This window comes from Fukomys damarensis, unplaced genomic scaffold (genome assembly GCF_012274545.1).
Source record: "Fukomys damarensis isolate Sample0158 unplaced genomic scaffold, DMR_v1.0_HiC HiC_scaffold_38, whole genome shotgun sequence".
In the NCBI taxonomy this organism is placed as follows: domain Eukaryota; kingdom Metazoa; phylum Chordata; class Mammalia; order Rodentia; family Bathyergidae; genus Fukomys; species Fukomys damarensis.
This window is the reverse complement of record NW_022900950.1, coordinates 68,801,158-68,817,314: the sequence shown is the minus strand read 5'-3', so window position 1 is coordinate 68,817,314 and position 16,157 is coordinate 68,801,158. Positions and strand designations below refer to the sequence as shown.

The 16,157-nt window shown below is 36.8% G+C and overlaps 1 protein-coding gene across 1 annotated transcript in view; it reads right to left on the bottom strand.

Moving 5' to 3' along the window:
• Positions 1 to 555: 555 nt before the first annotated feature.
• Positions 556 to 16,157, bottom strand: part of Il15 (interleukin 15) — a 79,587-nt gene continuing 63,985 nt past the window's right edge. Inside the window, exons 3-8 of the mRNA XM_010639867.1 lie at positions 13,504 to 13,602; positions 12,456 to 12,553; positions 11,053 to 11,137; positions 5,794 to 5,838; positions 3,787 to 3,924; positions 556 to 840 (exon numbers count right to left, since the gene is read on the bottom strand). Of these exons, the coding sequence (XP_010638169.1) occupies positions 730 to 840; positions 3,787 to 3,924; positions 5,794 to 5,838; positions 11,053 to 11,137; positions 12,456 to 12,553; positions 13,504 to 13,515 (489 nt within the window). The 5' untranslated portion in view covers positions 13,516 to 13,602 and the 3' untranslated portion in view covers positions 556 to 729. The remainder of the gene's footprint in view (positions 841 to 3,786; positions 3,925 to 5,793; positions 5,839 to 11,052; positions 11,138 to 12,455; positions 12,554 to 13,503; positions 13,603 to 16,157) is intronic.

Here is a 16,157-nt window from a genome sequence, read left to right as displayed (position 1 = left end):
AAAAAAAAATGATTCTACAAATGTCGTAAACAGGATTGTGAAAATAAAATAGCTCTACTTTGGAAAGCAGGAAATGTAAATATAGTTGAAACTTCATTTTCTGTACACTCTTCTACCTTTCAATGAAGGTTTTCATTGCCATCACCACTTAGGATTTACTGATAGACATTATATGCCAATGTATTTCTTTCATAACAAGTGCTTTATATATCAATAACTGAATTGCAGAGGAAAGTGGAGGGCTCACACATTCTGCCTTTTTTCCTCATCAGTAGCCAATGCTTCCTGAGGGTGCTGCACCAAATGCAGAAGTAAATGAAGTCTCGCAATCAGTGGATCCAGTCCAGCTGCTGACCTCCGGTGTTGGTTGTGCCCTGCTTACTACATAATTTGAACAAGTGCCCCTATTTTCCTATGAGAGAAAAGAAATTCAGTGCGATTTCAATTGATAAAACAAGTATATAATTTTATTCAACATTTTATATTACAAATATGTACAATTTTATAATAAATTAAAAGAAGTTTCAGAAAAGTTCATAGTAGCTATGTCGCTGAGAGATTTTTTTTTTCCTGACTTCATTTCTAAGGGTTCATATGATCCAATATCCTGATTATCTTCTTGCTAGAAAAACTTGTTTTGGCAGCACATTTCATATGCAGAGTGTTTTGTTGGGTGTAAGCAATAGGAAGATGTTTGTTAATAATAGAAACGCTGAGGATCAATTGCAATCAAGAAGTGTTGATGAACATTTGTACAATATGTACAAAACTCTGCAAAAATTCTGCAATATTTTTTTCCTCCAATTCCTCACATTCTTTGCATCCAGATTCTGTTACATCCTGCCAAATAAGAAGAAAGAGTTAGATTGACAAGTCTCATATGCTTCCTTCCTGAGAATATATCATTGGAACCATACAGTCAGGTCTCAAGACATGAAAACTTGGGCAAATGAATACCATATTAGGAGGAACTATGAGAAAAGAAAATTGGGAAATATGAGATGGGTTTATTTTTCTTGTAGTGGATCACAGACATTGACACAAACAAACAAACTATGTCTATCAGACCATGGGCTTCCTGCTTATGTTTCTTATCATCTACTCCTGCATGAAGTCAATGCCTCACTGTGTGATATACAGGCTCTCCATAAGTTCCTCCTCCTGTTTTTCACCTTTTCCTGTTTCCTCTGTCTTAGTTACTTTTTTCATTGTTGCTGAGACAAAACACCTGACACTCAAAGGTAATGGAAGAAAGGAGCTCATAGTTTGCAGAGATTTTAGCCCATGGTTAGCTAGATTGAAGTAAGGGCGGCATGGCTCAGGGCCATCCCAGAGGAGCACTAGTCCATGGCAGAGCAGGCAGGAAGCAACAAACCTGCCTTTTTTATCTCTTTATATTTCACCCAGGTCATAAGCCTATTTGTTTGTGCCACTAACACCAAGAATGGCGCTTCCCTCCTGATACAGCCCTAACAATGTCACATATTAAGCTCTAGGAAGGCTGAGTGAGCCTCTGCCTATATTTCCTATGCACACATCATGCTACCACATGCTCTTTTGCCTTTGTTTATCAGTCTGTTACATTCCTCCTATTTTAGCTGCTGCTAAGATTATTCACGTACCACCTCCTCCAGGAAGGAGCTTCCCTGAAACTCCAAGCTCCTAGGGCTGAGTTTTATATTCCACCACCAAATCTTAGAACTCTTTCTTTGGGCTTATCTCATACAACCACATGAATTATATTCACATTATGCAGTTTTACCCTTTTTTATACCTTTAGCCTCTAAGATCTCCTAGGAGGGCAAGACCAGCTATTTCTGCTTCTCTATCACTAAATGCAGGGCTCAGCACCACGTAGCCACTCAATCCTTATGGGTTGGGTTGATCCATTTAAGTGGATCAGATAAATGATTCTCAGTAATCCAAACACAGCCTCGTGGATAACTAGAATATCCTACATGCAGTAATCAAGAATAAACAAATTTCAGAGACCACCCAAAGCACAGAGGCTATGCCAGCAAAAAAATCAAATTTAGATTTTATATCCATTAAGCCCTTGGAATTCAGATTCACTAGTATTTTTCAAGCACATCCAGTGTGCCAGGCACTGTCATATAAATCATGCAGTGCTATTTTGTTGGATCTTGAAAACAACCGTGTCAGTGAGGAAGGCAAAGACACTGAATCATCTGAGCCAACACAGTCAAATGAAATGCTGCACAACCAAGCCTGTGGCTGAGCGGGTCCTGCCCGATCACTCCAGTACCTGTGCCAGGCTGCCCTGCAATGAGAGTGACTATCAGCACATACGCAACAAATCCTACATTTATATGCTCACAAGCTGGCCCACTGATTAGATGGCATCACTGAAAAGGTGACCTGTACGCAAAGACCTAAAGGAGTCTTCTTTTTTGATGGAAAAGCCAAGGTGACCAGCCGTACCCGCTGGAGTCCCTGCACTTTCCTTCACCTCTGCCTGAACATGCTTGCCCGGCTGTCCTCCAGGCACAGACCTACATAGCTTTGTCGCATGGCAGCTTAGTGAGTTAAACTTTCTCTAAACTAGAACCGATGTCCCTTTCATCTGCCTTCTTTGGTGCTGTTTGACTTATATAACTGGCTGGCTTGTGACTTGTTTGTTTACTGCTTGCTTGATTTATATTTTTCCCTCAAGATCAGGGGTCATAGGTGTTTTTTGTCATTAGTTTGTTTTTTTGTTTTGTTGTATACTGCTGGCTGAAGAGTATTTATTAAATGAACTAATTTTACTATGCCTTCTCTCTCTATAACATTTTTTTCTGTCTGCCTTGCTTTAGGCAGCAGGGTTTTTCCATGAAAGCCATAATTCTTTGTACTTCAGGACAAGAAAGATTCTTGCAGCCCATGCCAAGAGTCTTTGGTATATTTGCTCTCCTGGAACCCTCTGCTGCACATGCTGCCTGGAATGCCTCAAATTCTACTCAAAGTATTAATTTGTTTTATTTTTTAGCTTCTCAGCATTTATCTCTCCCAGAGATGAAGACAGACTCTGGAGTGACAGTAGTTGGGCAGAAGTCCGGCTCCCCATTTCTTAGGTGCATGAATTGGAATGAGGGTTTCAAGCCCTCAGTGCTCCAGTTTCTTCAAGCTTCAAACAGAAATAAGGATCACCAGGTTGAAAAGAAAAAAAAAATAGGAATAATGGTCTCACAGATGTAATGTGAAGATCAAATGAATTATCAATTAGCAGCCTCTAAGAAGGGTGTCTGGTACACAGTAAAAACTTGATAAATGTGAATCACAATTGCTGCTGTTAAACACTTGATTATGTAATTAATGTCCATCCACTGCACCTGTCGGGTTCACCCCTATGGCTCTAGCACTGAAGCACATTGCCTGGCAATATTCATTAAATGTTTGCTTACCAAATAAATCAATGAGCAGCGTAGGATTGTGTACATGCCAGTGGTGTGTAATCAAAATTGTAAAATCAGAATTAGATTTTACATCCATTACGCACTTGGAATTCAGGTTCATTAGTATTTATCAAGCACATCCAGTGTGCCAGGCACTGTCTTACATTTCATGCAGTGCTTTTATTGGATCTTAAAAATAATCGCGTCAGAGAGGAAGGCAAAAACACTAAGTGACTCATCTCAGCCCATGAGGGCGAGTGAAACTGCACAACCAAGTCTTGTGACAGAACTGGATTCACTCTTCTGAGTGGCCCTGAGGATCTATTAGTGAGTTTTCCTAGTCAAACCAAGAACATCAGCTATCTCTCTGCACGAAGACAGGGAAACTCACCCCATTAGAAGATAAACTGCTGTTTGCCAGGAAGATCATGTTGGTTACTGTCTCATGGATGTCCACATTTCTGCACTCGTGTAAAATAACTCGCAACTCCAGGAGAAAGCATTTCATTGCTGTGATTTTGCAATTGGGCTAAAAATAAGAGTTACAAAGAACTATCTTGAAAAAATACTTTTCCATTATTCATTTTCTCATTTAGATAATTCCATTTGATAAAAATGTAGACACACAATTCTTGTAAGAAATTGTATATAATAAATAGCTTAATAGTTTTTAGATTTTGGCTTTGAAGATCAGAACCAACCAAACCAGTGAAGAAGCATGAAGGATAGTGCTACTGTATTGTACAGAAGAAAGAACATAAAACTAGAAAAGGTGGAAACAGTTGGCTACCTTTTCTCACTGAGCACAGTTACCCTGTAGAAAGGTTGAGGGCACCGGCCCTAGACTGCCAAAACATTAGTACAGAAAGTGAACTTGTAAGAATTTTTAAGCATCAAATTCATAACAGTTTAAATAGTAGTAGATGCAAGCCAAACTTTTCTTATAATTAATTTCCAAAGTTCCAGAGGCAGAGGGATTCCAAAAGGTTTACAAAAAAAAAAAAAAATCAACACAGCAGTAGTGCCTACTCAAAGATTTGTCAAATCAGAAAGGAACCTTTTAAGCACCACAAAAATGCATTTCCCACAAAAGACTTTTAAACAAAAACCTATAACTCAAAAAAAGAGAACTTTGAATTTGGACTTGACTATGATTTAGTCATTTTTGACTTTAGGTTCCCAATGTCTGGCCCAGTGCCTGAAACCACATTGGTACCTAACAGATTCTCACCTAACGGGTAAATGAATGCAGGGACTTGTCCATGTGCCTACGGTGGCAATGTTACCCTCCCACTCCACTCTAGATGCTCAGGACCAAAAGCTGGATCCTTTTGCAATCATAAAACTGAAGCTCAGAAAAGTCTAGTGACAGGTAGGAAATAGTTGAGTCAGTGTTTAAATTTAAATCTCCGGTTCTTTTTTAAGCCCACGTGTTGAAAGTTTATCTCTTTTGCAAAAAAAAAAAAAAAAAAAAGCTAGCTCAGGATGCTCATTGTTAATGGTTCCTGACTTCCTTCTGCTTAGAACAACAACAATAACCACCACAACAACAAAAATGCAAATGAAGAACAGAAAGCATGCTGAAGCCAGAGGGAGAACATTCCCAGGTGGTAGGTGAACATTTGCTAGGAAAACCTAGTTTCTGGGTGTGGCTTCTCTCTACTGCTTATATAATGTTAGTGGACCACAACTTTTACTTCAGAGAAGTTCTAATTGAGGAGTGACAAAGACAGGATTGTTCTGAAGCCATATAATGCAGTTCATTTTCTATGCAGTGAAGTTGGGGATCTGTTTCTTGGTTTCAGTGACAATCCAGAGGGAACGGACTAACAGCATGACCAAAATTCTACAAGCCTTAGGCGATGTCAGTGTATTAATGAAACAAGCTCATCATTTTTTAATTCTGGTAAGTTTTTTCAATGATGTTTCTATTCTCACATAGAGAATACTTAGATTTTCTGGCAAATGTAGAGATCTGTGCAAACTAAAGAACATGGATGCCCTTAAGCGATTTGTAGAAAATACGATTAAAGAGACAATGACACACTGCAGAACTGGAAATAACTGATATGCTGGATACTTTCAAATTGGATCAGTTAATCCGATTGTAGCATCTAATTGCATCATGATCTAACTACATCACAAAATATACAATATATTTTGTTTGACATTGATGGAAAAGGCATCTTTGTATTTTGATTTGGCACCATTAAAAATAGAATTAATCTAGTTCTTTGTCCCCAAGCCCCACAACTTCAACAATCACTTAGAAAATGCACTGATCACAGAAGAATGCACCAAAAATTAGATTTTAAAACTATACATTTTTCAGTTATGAATACATGATTCTTAGGCTTTTGAAAATTGGACAAGTAGCAATTTTAAAAAATATACTCACATGGACATCACTCTCAGTATATAAAGTAGCATCAATGTGTATGGACTGAAAGGAAACGGAAAGATACCATGAAAAACTGTCTTGCTTTAGACCTGAGAACAACGTACTGAAAACAGAAAATTAAGTTATTTATATTTTTTATTTCGAGATAATTTGAGATTTATACGCCGTTGTAAGAGAAAATACACAAGAGATCCCATGCTCCCAAAGGCCTGTGTGTTGTATGCTTTGTCCCCTGTGTGGCGCTATTAGAAAATGGTGGAAACTAGGAAGTGGGGCCTCATGGGAGTTCCACACATCACTGAGGTGTGCCCTCGAAGACACTGTGTTACACTCGACCCCCTTTTCCTCTTTTGTTTCTGGACCATGAGGTGAGCAGTTCTTCTCATCATAGCCATAGGGCACCCCCACCAGAGCCTAAAAGCAACGATCCTCCAGGTCATGGACTTGAACCTCTCAAACCATGAGCCAAAATAAACCTTTTCTCTTCATCAGTACATTTTCTTTAGATTTTTTTTTTTAATATAGTGATGGAAAAGTGACAAACATACATTTTTATGACAAGGTTACAGAATATTAGGTTCCATTTTGTGTAAAATATATCTATATGTGTATCTATTCTACTGTGTTTGGCCTATGAATGAATGATGACATGTTTCCATTGTAACAATATCATGCAAAACAGTTGTACTGGTTTAAAAATTATCCATATTCATCCCTGCTTATCCGTCCTAAACCTGGCAAGCATTCGTATTTCTATCATCTTAATGGTTTTGTCTCTTCCAAGGTGTCACACAGTCAGGATCATGTAATAAGTAATTTTTTACATTGTCTTCTTTCACTTAGTTATATGATGTGCAATTAATAAAACTCTTTAAATTTTTCAAGATGCATTACTGTAAAGGACACATTGCACTTAAACCCACTCTAAATACCACCCCCATACTTGCTTCAAACACACTTATCCCATTATTCTTGCCAGTTTCTGGAGCAGTTCTGGGAGTCCTCTCTTTTGAGTGTCTTTAGTTTGCTGTCATAGCTGCCTCCCTGTCCTCGAATAACCAAAACATTGACTTTTCATGGTCATTCTGACTTTGGGGAAGAACCAGAAGTCACATGGTGCCAGATCCAGGGAATAAAGGAGATCAGCACACAGTATCATGTTTGCACAAGCCTGTGTTGCCATTGAGTGACACTTCGTAGCATGATTCACCATAATTTTGATCAGTCTTTGTAAAGATGCTCACAAAAGAGGACGATTAGAACTGCTTTAAAGTTGGCAAAAACAACAGGATAATTGTATTCTAAGTGAAGAGGGTTGTTTTTAGGGGGATTAATGGCAATGCATCTTTTACTGTAATAATTTGTAAAAATCTAAGCATTTACTGTACACTACTATCAATCCTTTCAAAGTTTCTCCCTTCCTTCACAGCTTCATGGCTCACTTCTTTTTGTCACTGAACAGTATTTCACTGTGTAGATGTAGCACAATTAAGACTGGTTTTTGTCATTCAGTGTAATACACTGGAGATGCACCCAACTTTTTGTTGGTATCCTTAGTTTTTTTCTTTTTCATTGCTCAGTGATATTCTACGATGTGATATGCCAAAGTTTTTAACTGTGCACATACTTAGGCATATCTGAGTAGTTTCTAACTTTTCAAAATTATGAATGTCAGTGAACACTGTGTATGTTTATGTAAACGTAAGTTCTCATTTCTCTAGGATAAGTGTCTAAATCTACATTGCTGGATCACATAGTTACATAATGATAGGTCATTGTGGCTTTAATTTAGGGCCACTAAATATAATCATTTTTGATAAGTTTGTTGAAGACAAGTTGGAATGATTTCTAATTTTTCTATCCAATCTGCATTTCTTTTATTTATGTTTTATATTTCATGTCTTCTTTTCTTTATTGATTTAGCTAAACTTCATGTCAGTTATACTGGGTTAGAATCAGCCAAAATGACCCCATTTTTAACTTTATCAGCTCTTTAAAGACCTACTTTCAAAATATAGCTACATTCTGAGGTCCTGGAAGTTAGGGTTTTGGTTTATGCATTTGGGGGAGGAGATAAAGTCCAGTCCATGAAAGAGGAGTTGTGAGCATAAAATTCCCAATGATTTTTCTTATTATCCTTTTAGTAACTACAACAGATTCTGTAATGATAACTCCCAATTCCATTTATGATATCAATGGCATATGTCTGCTCTCTTCTTGGTCCTACTAGAGATTTATCAGTTGTATTTTTTCCAAATGACTAGCTTTATGCTTCACTGATTTTTCCTATTGTTTTGATTTCACTTTTATTAATTTATTCTCCTACATTTATTTTCAGATTTTTCCAAATAACTAGCTTTATATATTATTAATATTTTCTATTGTTTTCCTGACTTAAATTTCAGTAGTTTCTTCTAAATTATTTCCTTCCTGTGCTTGTGTTGGAGTTATTTTGTGAATCCTCTAGTTTCTTGAAGTAATTTGATATTTTCTCCATTTTCTAACATAATCACTTGATTTTTTTAGAAGCTTTTCCTGAGTATTTCCTTAGCTGCACATCACATAATTTGATATGCTGGATTTAATATTTATTTGGTTCTATGTATTTTAAAATATCCTTTGAGACTTACTCTTTGACTTATGAATTATTTAGAATGTTTGAAAATTTCCCTATTGTATTTGTTATTGATTTTCAGTTTGATTCCATTGCTTCTGAAACATTTCCATACAATTCAAGTTCTGAAAAATATTTTGAGGTTTATTTTACAGCCCAGAATATTTCAGTCTTGATATTCTGTGGATGCTTAAAAAAATGTCCATTCTTTTATTTATTTTTTTTTGCAATTTTTTTCAGCTTTAATTGAGTTTATTGGTACATTTTAGGGATACAGTACAGTTACATTCATTGTTGGGATCTTGTACCTCTACATGACAAGTCTTGGTTCTCATTTTTTCCCCTTGTCCCTGCCCTCCCTTCACCCGCTCCTCTGCTCCCCATCTACAACCACTTTATTTCCATCTTTTCTTATTGTTGGATAGAATGCATCTGTACTAAATAGATCCTGTTGTTGTTATCCTATACTATATCTCTTTTTTTCTCTACATAGTAAATCTCTGAGTTATGGAGAAGAATGCAGTGAAATCCTTAACTGTAACTGTGGATTTGTCTATTTCTCTTTTAGCTCTATTAGTTTTCACTTTTTGAATTTTAAGGTTGTACTGTCTGGTTGCATATACATTTAGGTTCATTATCTTTACCACATGAAATTTTATTTATCATATGGATTAATCTGTTATTGTTTAGAGTCCCTCTTAACTCTAATAATTTTATTTATCATGTCTGCTATATCTAATATTGCCAATTCTGGTTTATTATAAAAGTAGTGTATCCATGTGTATCCGTTTTATAGAAATGCTAGAACAGAGTACCAAAATGTGAGTGTTTAAAATAGCAGGAATATACACACAGTTCTGAACAATAAAAGCTTGACATCAAGGTGTTCTTAAGGGCCAAGCTCCTGCTGAGAGTTCTAGGGAACAATTTTTCCTTGCCTCTGCTATGTTTCTGGTGAGCCCTCAAATCTGTGGCCATCCTTGGCTGCGAGTTGTATCAATCTAACCTCTGTCTCTAAGTACACAGCATTCATCCTGCTGAGCTTCTCTGTGTCTTACGAAGACACAAGACAGTGAATTTCCGATCAATCTCTACTTTGGTATGACCTAGTCTTACTTCTCTAATTATATCTACAAAGATGTTATTTCCAAACAAGATCATATTCTGAAGTTTAAGTGGACATGGTATTTGGGGGTACACCATTCAACATGGTACAGCATGGCATATTTTCTTCTATTAACTGCAATGTCCTATTTTATGATACCTGAATTAAGTCTTTCATAGATAGCCTACCTCAGTTGAGGTTTGTTAGCAACCCTGGTTTTTTACTTGGTGTCCTCTTTCCCTTCTTTCTAAGAAGTATAGGAATGGTATAGATCTCTCTTTATTGTCCCTGGGTCCCTGTGGATCATTTGCACCTAAGTTTTCTCTCCAGTGTTATATCTTCAGGTTGACTATCTTTCCTCTATCATACAAATCATGCTAATGAGCCTTTCCAGTTTGTTTTTTATTTCAGTTACTACAGTTTTCAATTTTGTAATTTCCATTTGGCTCCTTTTCTCTTTTCTCTCTCTCTCTTTTTTAACATGGTCTTGATATGTAGTTCAAGCTGGACTTAAACTCATTATGTAGCTGAGGCTGCCATCAAATTTGCAGTGATCTCACTGCCTCAGCCTCCTTAATGCTTGGATTATAGTTGTGTGCCACCACACCCAACTCCAGATTTCTTCTATTTTTTTGCTAAGGCATTCTATTTTTTCATTTGCTTCAAGAATATCTATTATTGCATTTTTGAAGAATTGTTATAATGGCTGTTTTCAAAATCATGTCAGAAAATCCCAACATCTGATCCATCTTGATTCTGATTTTCATTTTCTTGGTATTTCATTCACTTGTATTGTGGCATTATGGCTATTATGTTAAGAGACTCCTGTCCTGTTTAAATCTTCTGTTTTAACATGCATTTAAAACATACAATTTAGATTCAGCATGTTCGATTTAGCATTCAGCTTAGATTCGGTGACTTCTGACAATTTGTGTGCTGTAATTCCAATGGCAGTTAAGTTTTCAAAAACTTTTTCGGCGCTACCACTGGTGTTCTTACTGATTCTTTTGATGTCACATATCAGGGAAGGAGGCACTTCTCTAGGCCATGTCACACAGTTCCTAAAGTAGAGGATGGGACAGCCTATATTCCAGGGATAAAGTTTACCTCTCCAGGCCACTGTCATGAGTGGGGTTCCTGCTCTGTACTGCTTGCTGGTTCTTTTGAGCCCTCTTCTGGCTCTTAGTGGAATAAAAGGGTCTCTAGTCCACAAGCCTGACATCTTTCCCAGGGTTAGGGCCACTCTGCAGGTACTGACAAGCTACCTGGTTTCTCTAAATAAGCAAAGGAAGTCTCTCTGACCTGTGGAAACTAGTTCTTTAAATTGAGCCAATTATAAATTAAAACTTAAAGAAATTTGAATCTGGAAAAAAAACAGGGAATATTTCTTTTGAAGTGTTGCAGAGCTTATAAATTTTTACAAACATGTTGCTTCATGTGATATTTCATTAAGGCAAACATAAGGTAACAGGACAACAAGGAGATATATACTTCATAGCAATTATACTTGCTATTTTATGGAAAAATGAGTACTTACTTGAATAAGATTTTCAATTCTTTTCAAGTCATGTATTACATCCTGCCAACTGGCCTCTGTTTTAGGAAGACTTGTACTGATACAGCTGAAAGAAAACCACAGAACAAATCACTTGGAATGAGCATACTATTTTCTTGTTGAGTACCATAAAGAGAGCAATCAAGGTATTTTTATTTTGGTCAGTTAAAAGGTCAGTGCTATTCTTGCCTTTGAGAATTCAACAGCCTTATAAGTGAGTATAAACAGTAAGTATACCTTGACACTTCAGGCTAACCAGAAGACAGGCCAACCTCGAGGATTAGAGAAAAGCCTAATTAGAAGCATAATTTATAAGTAACTTGATGTCATTCATCACATGAAATAGAAACAGTGCCAGATGTGTGGTAGTACTCATTAAGAATTTTGAATGAATTATCAGTTTTCTTTAAGTAGAAGTTCCATGAGACATTCAAGCCTAATGAATAGATGCAGATCTCAAAATAAGCAACAGTTACTTTCATGTAATGACTATGACAGAAAATGTTCTTTGTGACAGGTTCAGTGGGCCTCTTTTGTGCTGTGGTGCTTATGCTAGTCCTATGCTTGCAGCAGTTTTCTTCATATACGCTATAAATTTCAGCTCAATCCAGGCTGAATTATCACATTCTTACTTTGGTAAAAACTGAAAATTAATATCCAGACAAAAGACACTTAAGCTAAACAAATAGCTGTGGAATGATTCCTAGAGCTTCAGGAACAATAGTTATTCCTTGATGATTCTCACACAGAAGCATGAGAGTCAATGCTAATCTGTCTTACAAGGCGGATTTCTCTGCAGAAATCTATAGTTCCCTCAAACCATGAAGGCAATATTAGAGGAAAAGTGCACTGGGAGACATATTATTTAACAAGAGGTTAAGGGCTTTGGGCCAATTTGGTGCATTATATTAGCTATATCTAAGAAAGAAGAAAAAAGTTAATAGGCATGGAAAAATGAATGTTTCTTGGGAAGAGAAACAAAAAGCCTAACTTAACAGAGAAATGTTTTAAACCGAGTGAGGACAGAAATCAAACAATAAGAAGAATTAGCATTAGGGATAGATTAAAAAGTAACTAGCAAATTCTGAAAGTCCGCTTCTTATGCTGGGAAAATGTGAAGGACATCAAAAAGTGATGTACTTTCATGTTTAGTTAGCTACGAAGAGGCCCAATTTATTTGAGTGATAGAATATTCATCTGTAATATTACCAAGATAACACAAACATTACTGCACTTCTAAGTCCCCATAATCTGCCCCTTCTTTTACCCCATACTCTGAGTACCTGGAGAAAAGAGCCTGAGCCTTATGTCAGTGTCACAGGGAAGACATTAAGAGAAACCACCATCCCCACTGACATGAAACTGGTGTCTAAAGATGAAATTACCCCAAAAGAAAGACGTGAATGCCAGCCTCGGTTAAAAAATGACTGTTTAGAAGTAAACACAAGTAGCACTGGATGGAAGTACTCCTCAAATATGGTTTCTGAAAAATATAATCATAGATAAAATGGTAAAATATTTTTAGTTCAAAAGCTAGAGGTAAAATGACACTTTATCACGTTTTTTAAAAGGAAAGGTTATTATCCTTTCACAATCAGTAATGATAAATTAGAAATAATGAAACTAAAATTAACCTTCATTTTCTTTTCACCCCACCTCCACTTTATTCTTCTATGTATATGATTCTTTAGTTTGTATTTCTCCAGTAAAGGCCAATGACAATAACTTAACAGTTCATATACTTAGTGATTTACAAATAAACTAAGGTCAGCACTTAATATTTTTGATTATCTTTGGAGTCTTCTCCTATTTTAACAGGCTAACACAACCGATATAGCACAGATGAATAATATTCGTTAAAAGATGCATCCATATGCTAATTAATGATATATTAATGTTAATTTCATTTGGATAAAAAAGGCACCAACTAGATACTCTATCCCCAAAACCATGCATATTATACATTTTCTTGGTGATTTAGGAAAATCATTTATCTTAGAAATCCCCAATGTCTTGACACTTTTGCCTGATTCTTGTGTTACCCAGCTTTTATGGTTTCAGGAAGCAGTGTTAGCTCCCACCTCAACTATTAAGAGTCTGTGCTTTGTTTAGTCTCTGTTGAGGAGACAGAGGATCCCCAGATTCTGTCCTCTTAGGCTACACAATGTACCAAGCACTCTGTGTTCGAAGAACAACATGGATTGAGATTAGTGAAATAATGCATTTATGATGACATAAAGAGCACAGCAGGATTTTTCATCTCATTTTAAAAACAGAATTTCATTTCATTTTAAAGACCGTCCTTAGGAGAACCTGCATCTGGAATATCCCCAAATTTTTAGAGAATAATCCCATCACTTGCTGTGAACATCTGAGATTCAAGTGACCTTCTAAAGAAAAGGCCCTATGCTACTTTCACCTATTGTTTCTTACCGAAATTCTCATTACTCAACGCCAGGGTAAATCCTGAAGTACTGAAGAAGAGCTGGCTAAGACCACGGGTTTCCAGCAGCCATCCACCCAGAACTCCTCCTACAACACAAGGCAGGGCAGAGGACCATGAAAAGTCACCAGAGGGCTGGGTGGGAGAAGGAGGGGGACTGACAGTCACTGAAGTTTAATTGAACTTTTTCATGGGCACTGTATTAGTTCCTCATTATAGGCATCACGTTTAATCCTGCGAGGTGAAATCAGCAGCATTTTGAGTCGGCTGCCCCAGCTCCACGACAAGCGCATGACATCAATGATTTGACACCAGGTTTTACTGATTACAAAAACCAAAAACTTTCTTTTATATTTTATCTGAATGGATAAATTTCCGGGCCATATTACTGAAAAGTATATGAATCCAAATACTTCAGATTTATATAACCACTGATGGACAACCTTATTTACAACGGCAGCAGCTACTTCTTTTTAGCTATTGCTTTTAAAAAATAGTATACATAATGATTACATTTACCAGGGGGAGTTGGTGCATGTACATGATACATCTTACTTTTTATTTTGTCCTCAACTCTCCCATTCATACCTTGCCCTTCCAACTCTTGGTCCCCTTCTCCATTTGCAAAAACTCAATTTTAATTTTCTCTTCTATTATTTTTTTCCATCCCCTTTCCCTCTACTCTTTCCAGCCTCTCTCCATCTCTTGTTTCCACGATTCATTTGGAAAAAAATCTCCCTACTTCCTATTTATCTATCTTTGTTTTCTGCTCTCTCTCTCTCTCTCTCTCTCTCTCTCTCTCTGTCTCTCTCTCATTGAAGCTTTAGTGTCAGACTTATTTCACTTAATATTATGCTTTCAGGGTGCATCTATTTACCCACAAATGCCTCACGTTTATCTTTATGGCAGAGTAGTACTCCATTGTGCACATCAATATACATTAAATAGGTGTCTTCTGATCTTGGAAGTAAACAATTGTTAACTAAAATACTATTTGAGAATTCCATGAATAACAAAACTCTATTTTTTTCTAATTCAAAGTCAGTGAAGAGCGTGAAATTAAATATTTTCATATTTGGCTCCATTTTATTAAAAGATATTTAAAACCAAAATATAAAAAATATAAACAAATTTTCTGTTATTTAAAAATAATACATATTTATTGACCATACAGCACAAAAAAATCAGAATTTTTCATATCATCAGACAAAAGTATTCACTGAAATTGAGTTCCATAAACACATAATAATCATACTTTTCAGATGTTTTCAAAATACAAAAATCACTGGTTTAATGTATATATTGCTTTTTACTATTTTATGTTTGCAATACATGATTGTGACATCCATTCAGGAACTGGCACATGTATTACCTTGATTATTTTTTATCATGTCAGCGCCTTTCTCTGTATAAACTGACTAGGGTACTTGTTATAGAAACAGAAAGCTGATTAACACCTACTAGAATGAAAAGGCTGAAACCAATTTAATTCCCTTCTGAGAATACAAATATAATGCCAAATATACATCAGTCACTCACAATTATGTTTCTGGAGAAGCATGTGAGTAGAGTTTCACTCCTTTCTATGTACTGTAAATGACCTTGATATGACCTTACCATTAGCATCTCCGCCTGGCCCTTCTCTCAGCTGAGTGCCCAGATCCCAGAATACAAGGAAGGAAATCCCAACCCTACTCTCAAGGAGCTCAGAGCACAGAGTCCTGCCAGGATGACACGGCCCAGGGGCTATACCATGAAGAGGGGACACATCAATACAGCCAGGCAGCTGTGACAATGACAGTTCTATTCAGTACTGTGAAAATATCTAAAATGCATTATATTCAACACTGGCAGTGTAGCTCTTCCCAGTGAGGAAATATAATCCAATATCCCACTATTTTCTGTTTCCTCACTTGTCTAGTCACACGTTTAAAATTAACAGATTGACCAACCAACAAAGTTATACATATTGACTCACTGGGTAAAAACATCGATAATTCACTCAAAACTAATGAAGGCAAGTCATGATTGGGTAGAATGCAAAGAACAGGAGACAGGGTCACTGTCCATCATGCATTTAATATACTTGATGCATTTAGCACTTACTATGGGTTGGTATTTTTATGACCTTGAGACACATAAATAATTGCAAGAGAGAAAGAAGTTTGATTTTAGGTAGGAAGACAGACCATATAACTTACACGAGTAAGACAATTATATACTTTATTAGAGGTGACAAATGATATAGGAAACAATATACAGAACAAGGTAAGAGACATGAGGCTGTACTTCTGAGTACAGTGGTCAGGGTAGAGAGCAAGCAGGAGTCAGCAGCAGGTGTAAGTTCTCTGGTATTGCTCAAATTTCCTCAGGTAATTAGGACAAAAAGGTCAGGATGGAAGGCAGTGTGAGGAGTTGGAGGACAAGGACTGGATGAGTAGCCACAGAGGTACCTGGGAGAAATAGTCACCTGCAAGGGAGTAGGTAGAGAACTGTACTTAACTCCACAATGTAGGTCAAGCCAGGGCAAACAAGGAAGGGGCGTGGATGCTCAACGCTATGGAAGGGAGCATGGGGAGAGCTGTCCAGGAAGTATTTCCTTAGTATAGGACTCCATGGAGAAAGTGTTCTATGAGAGAGGCCT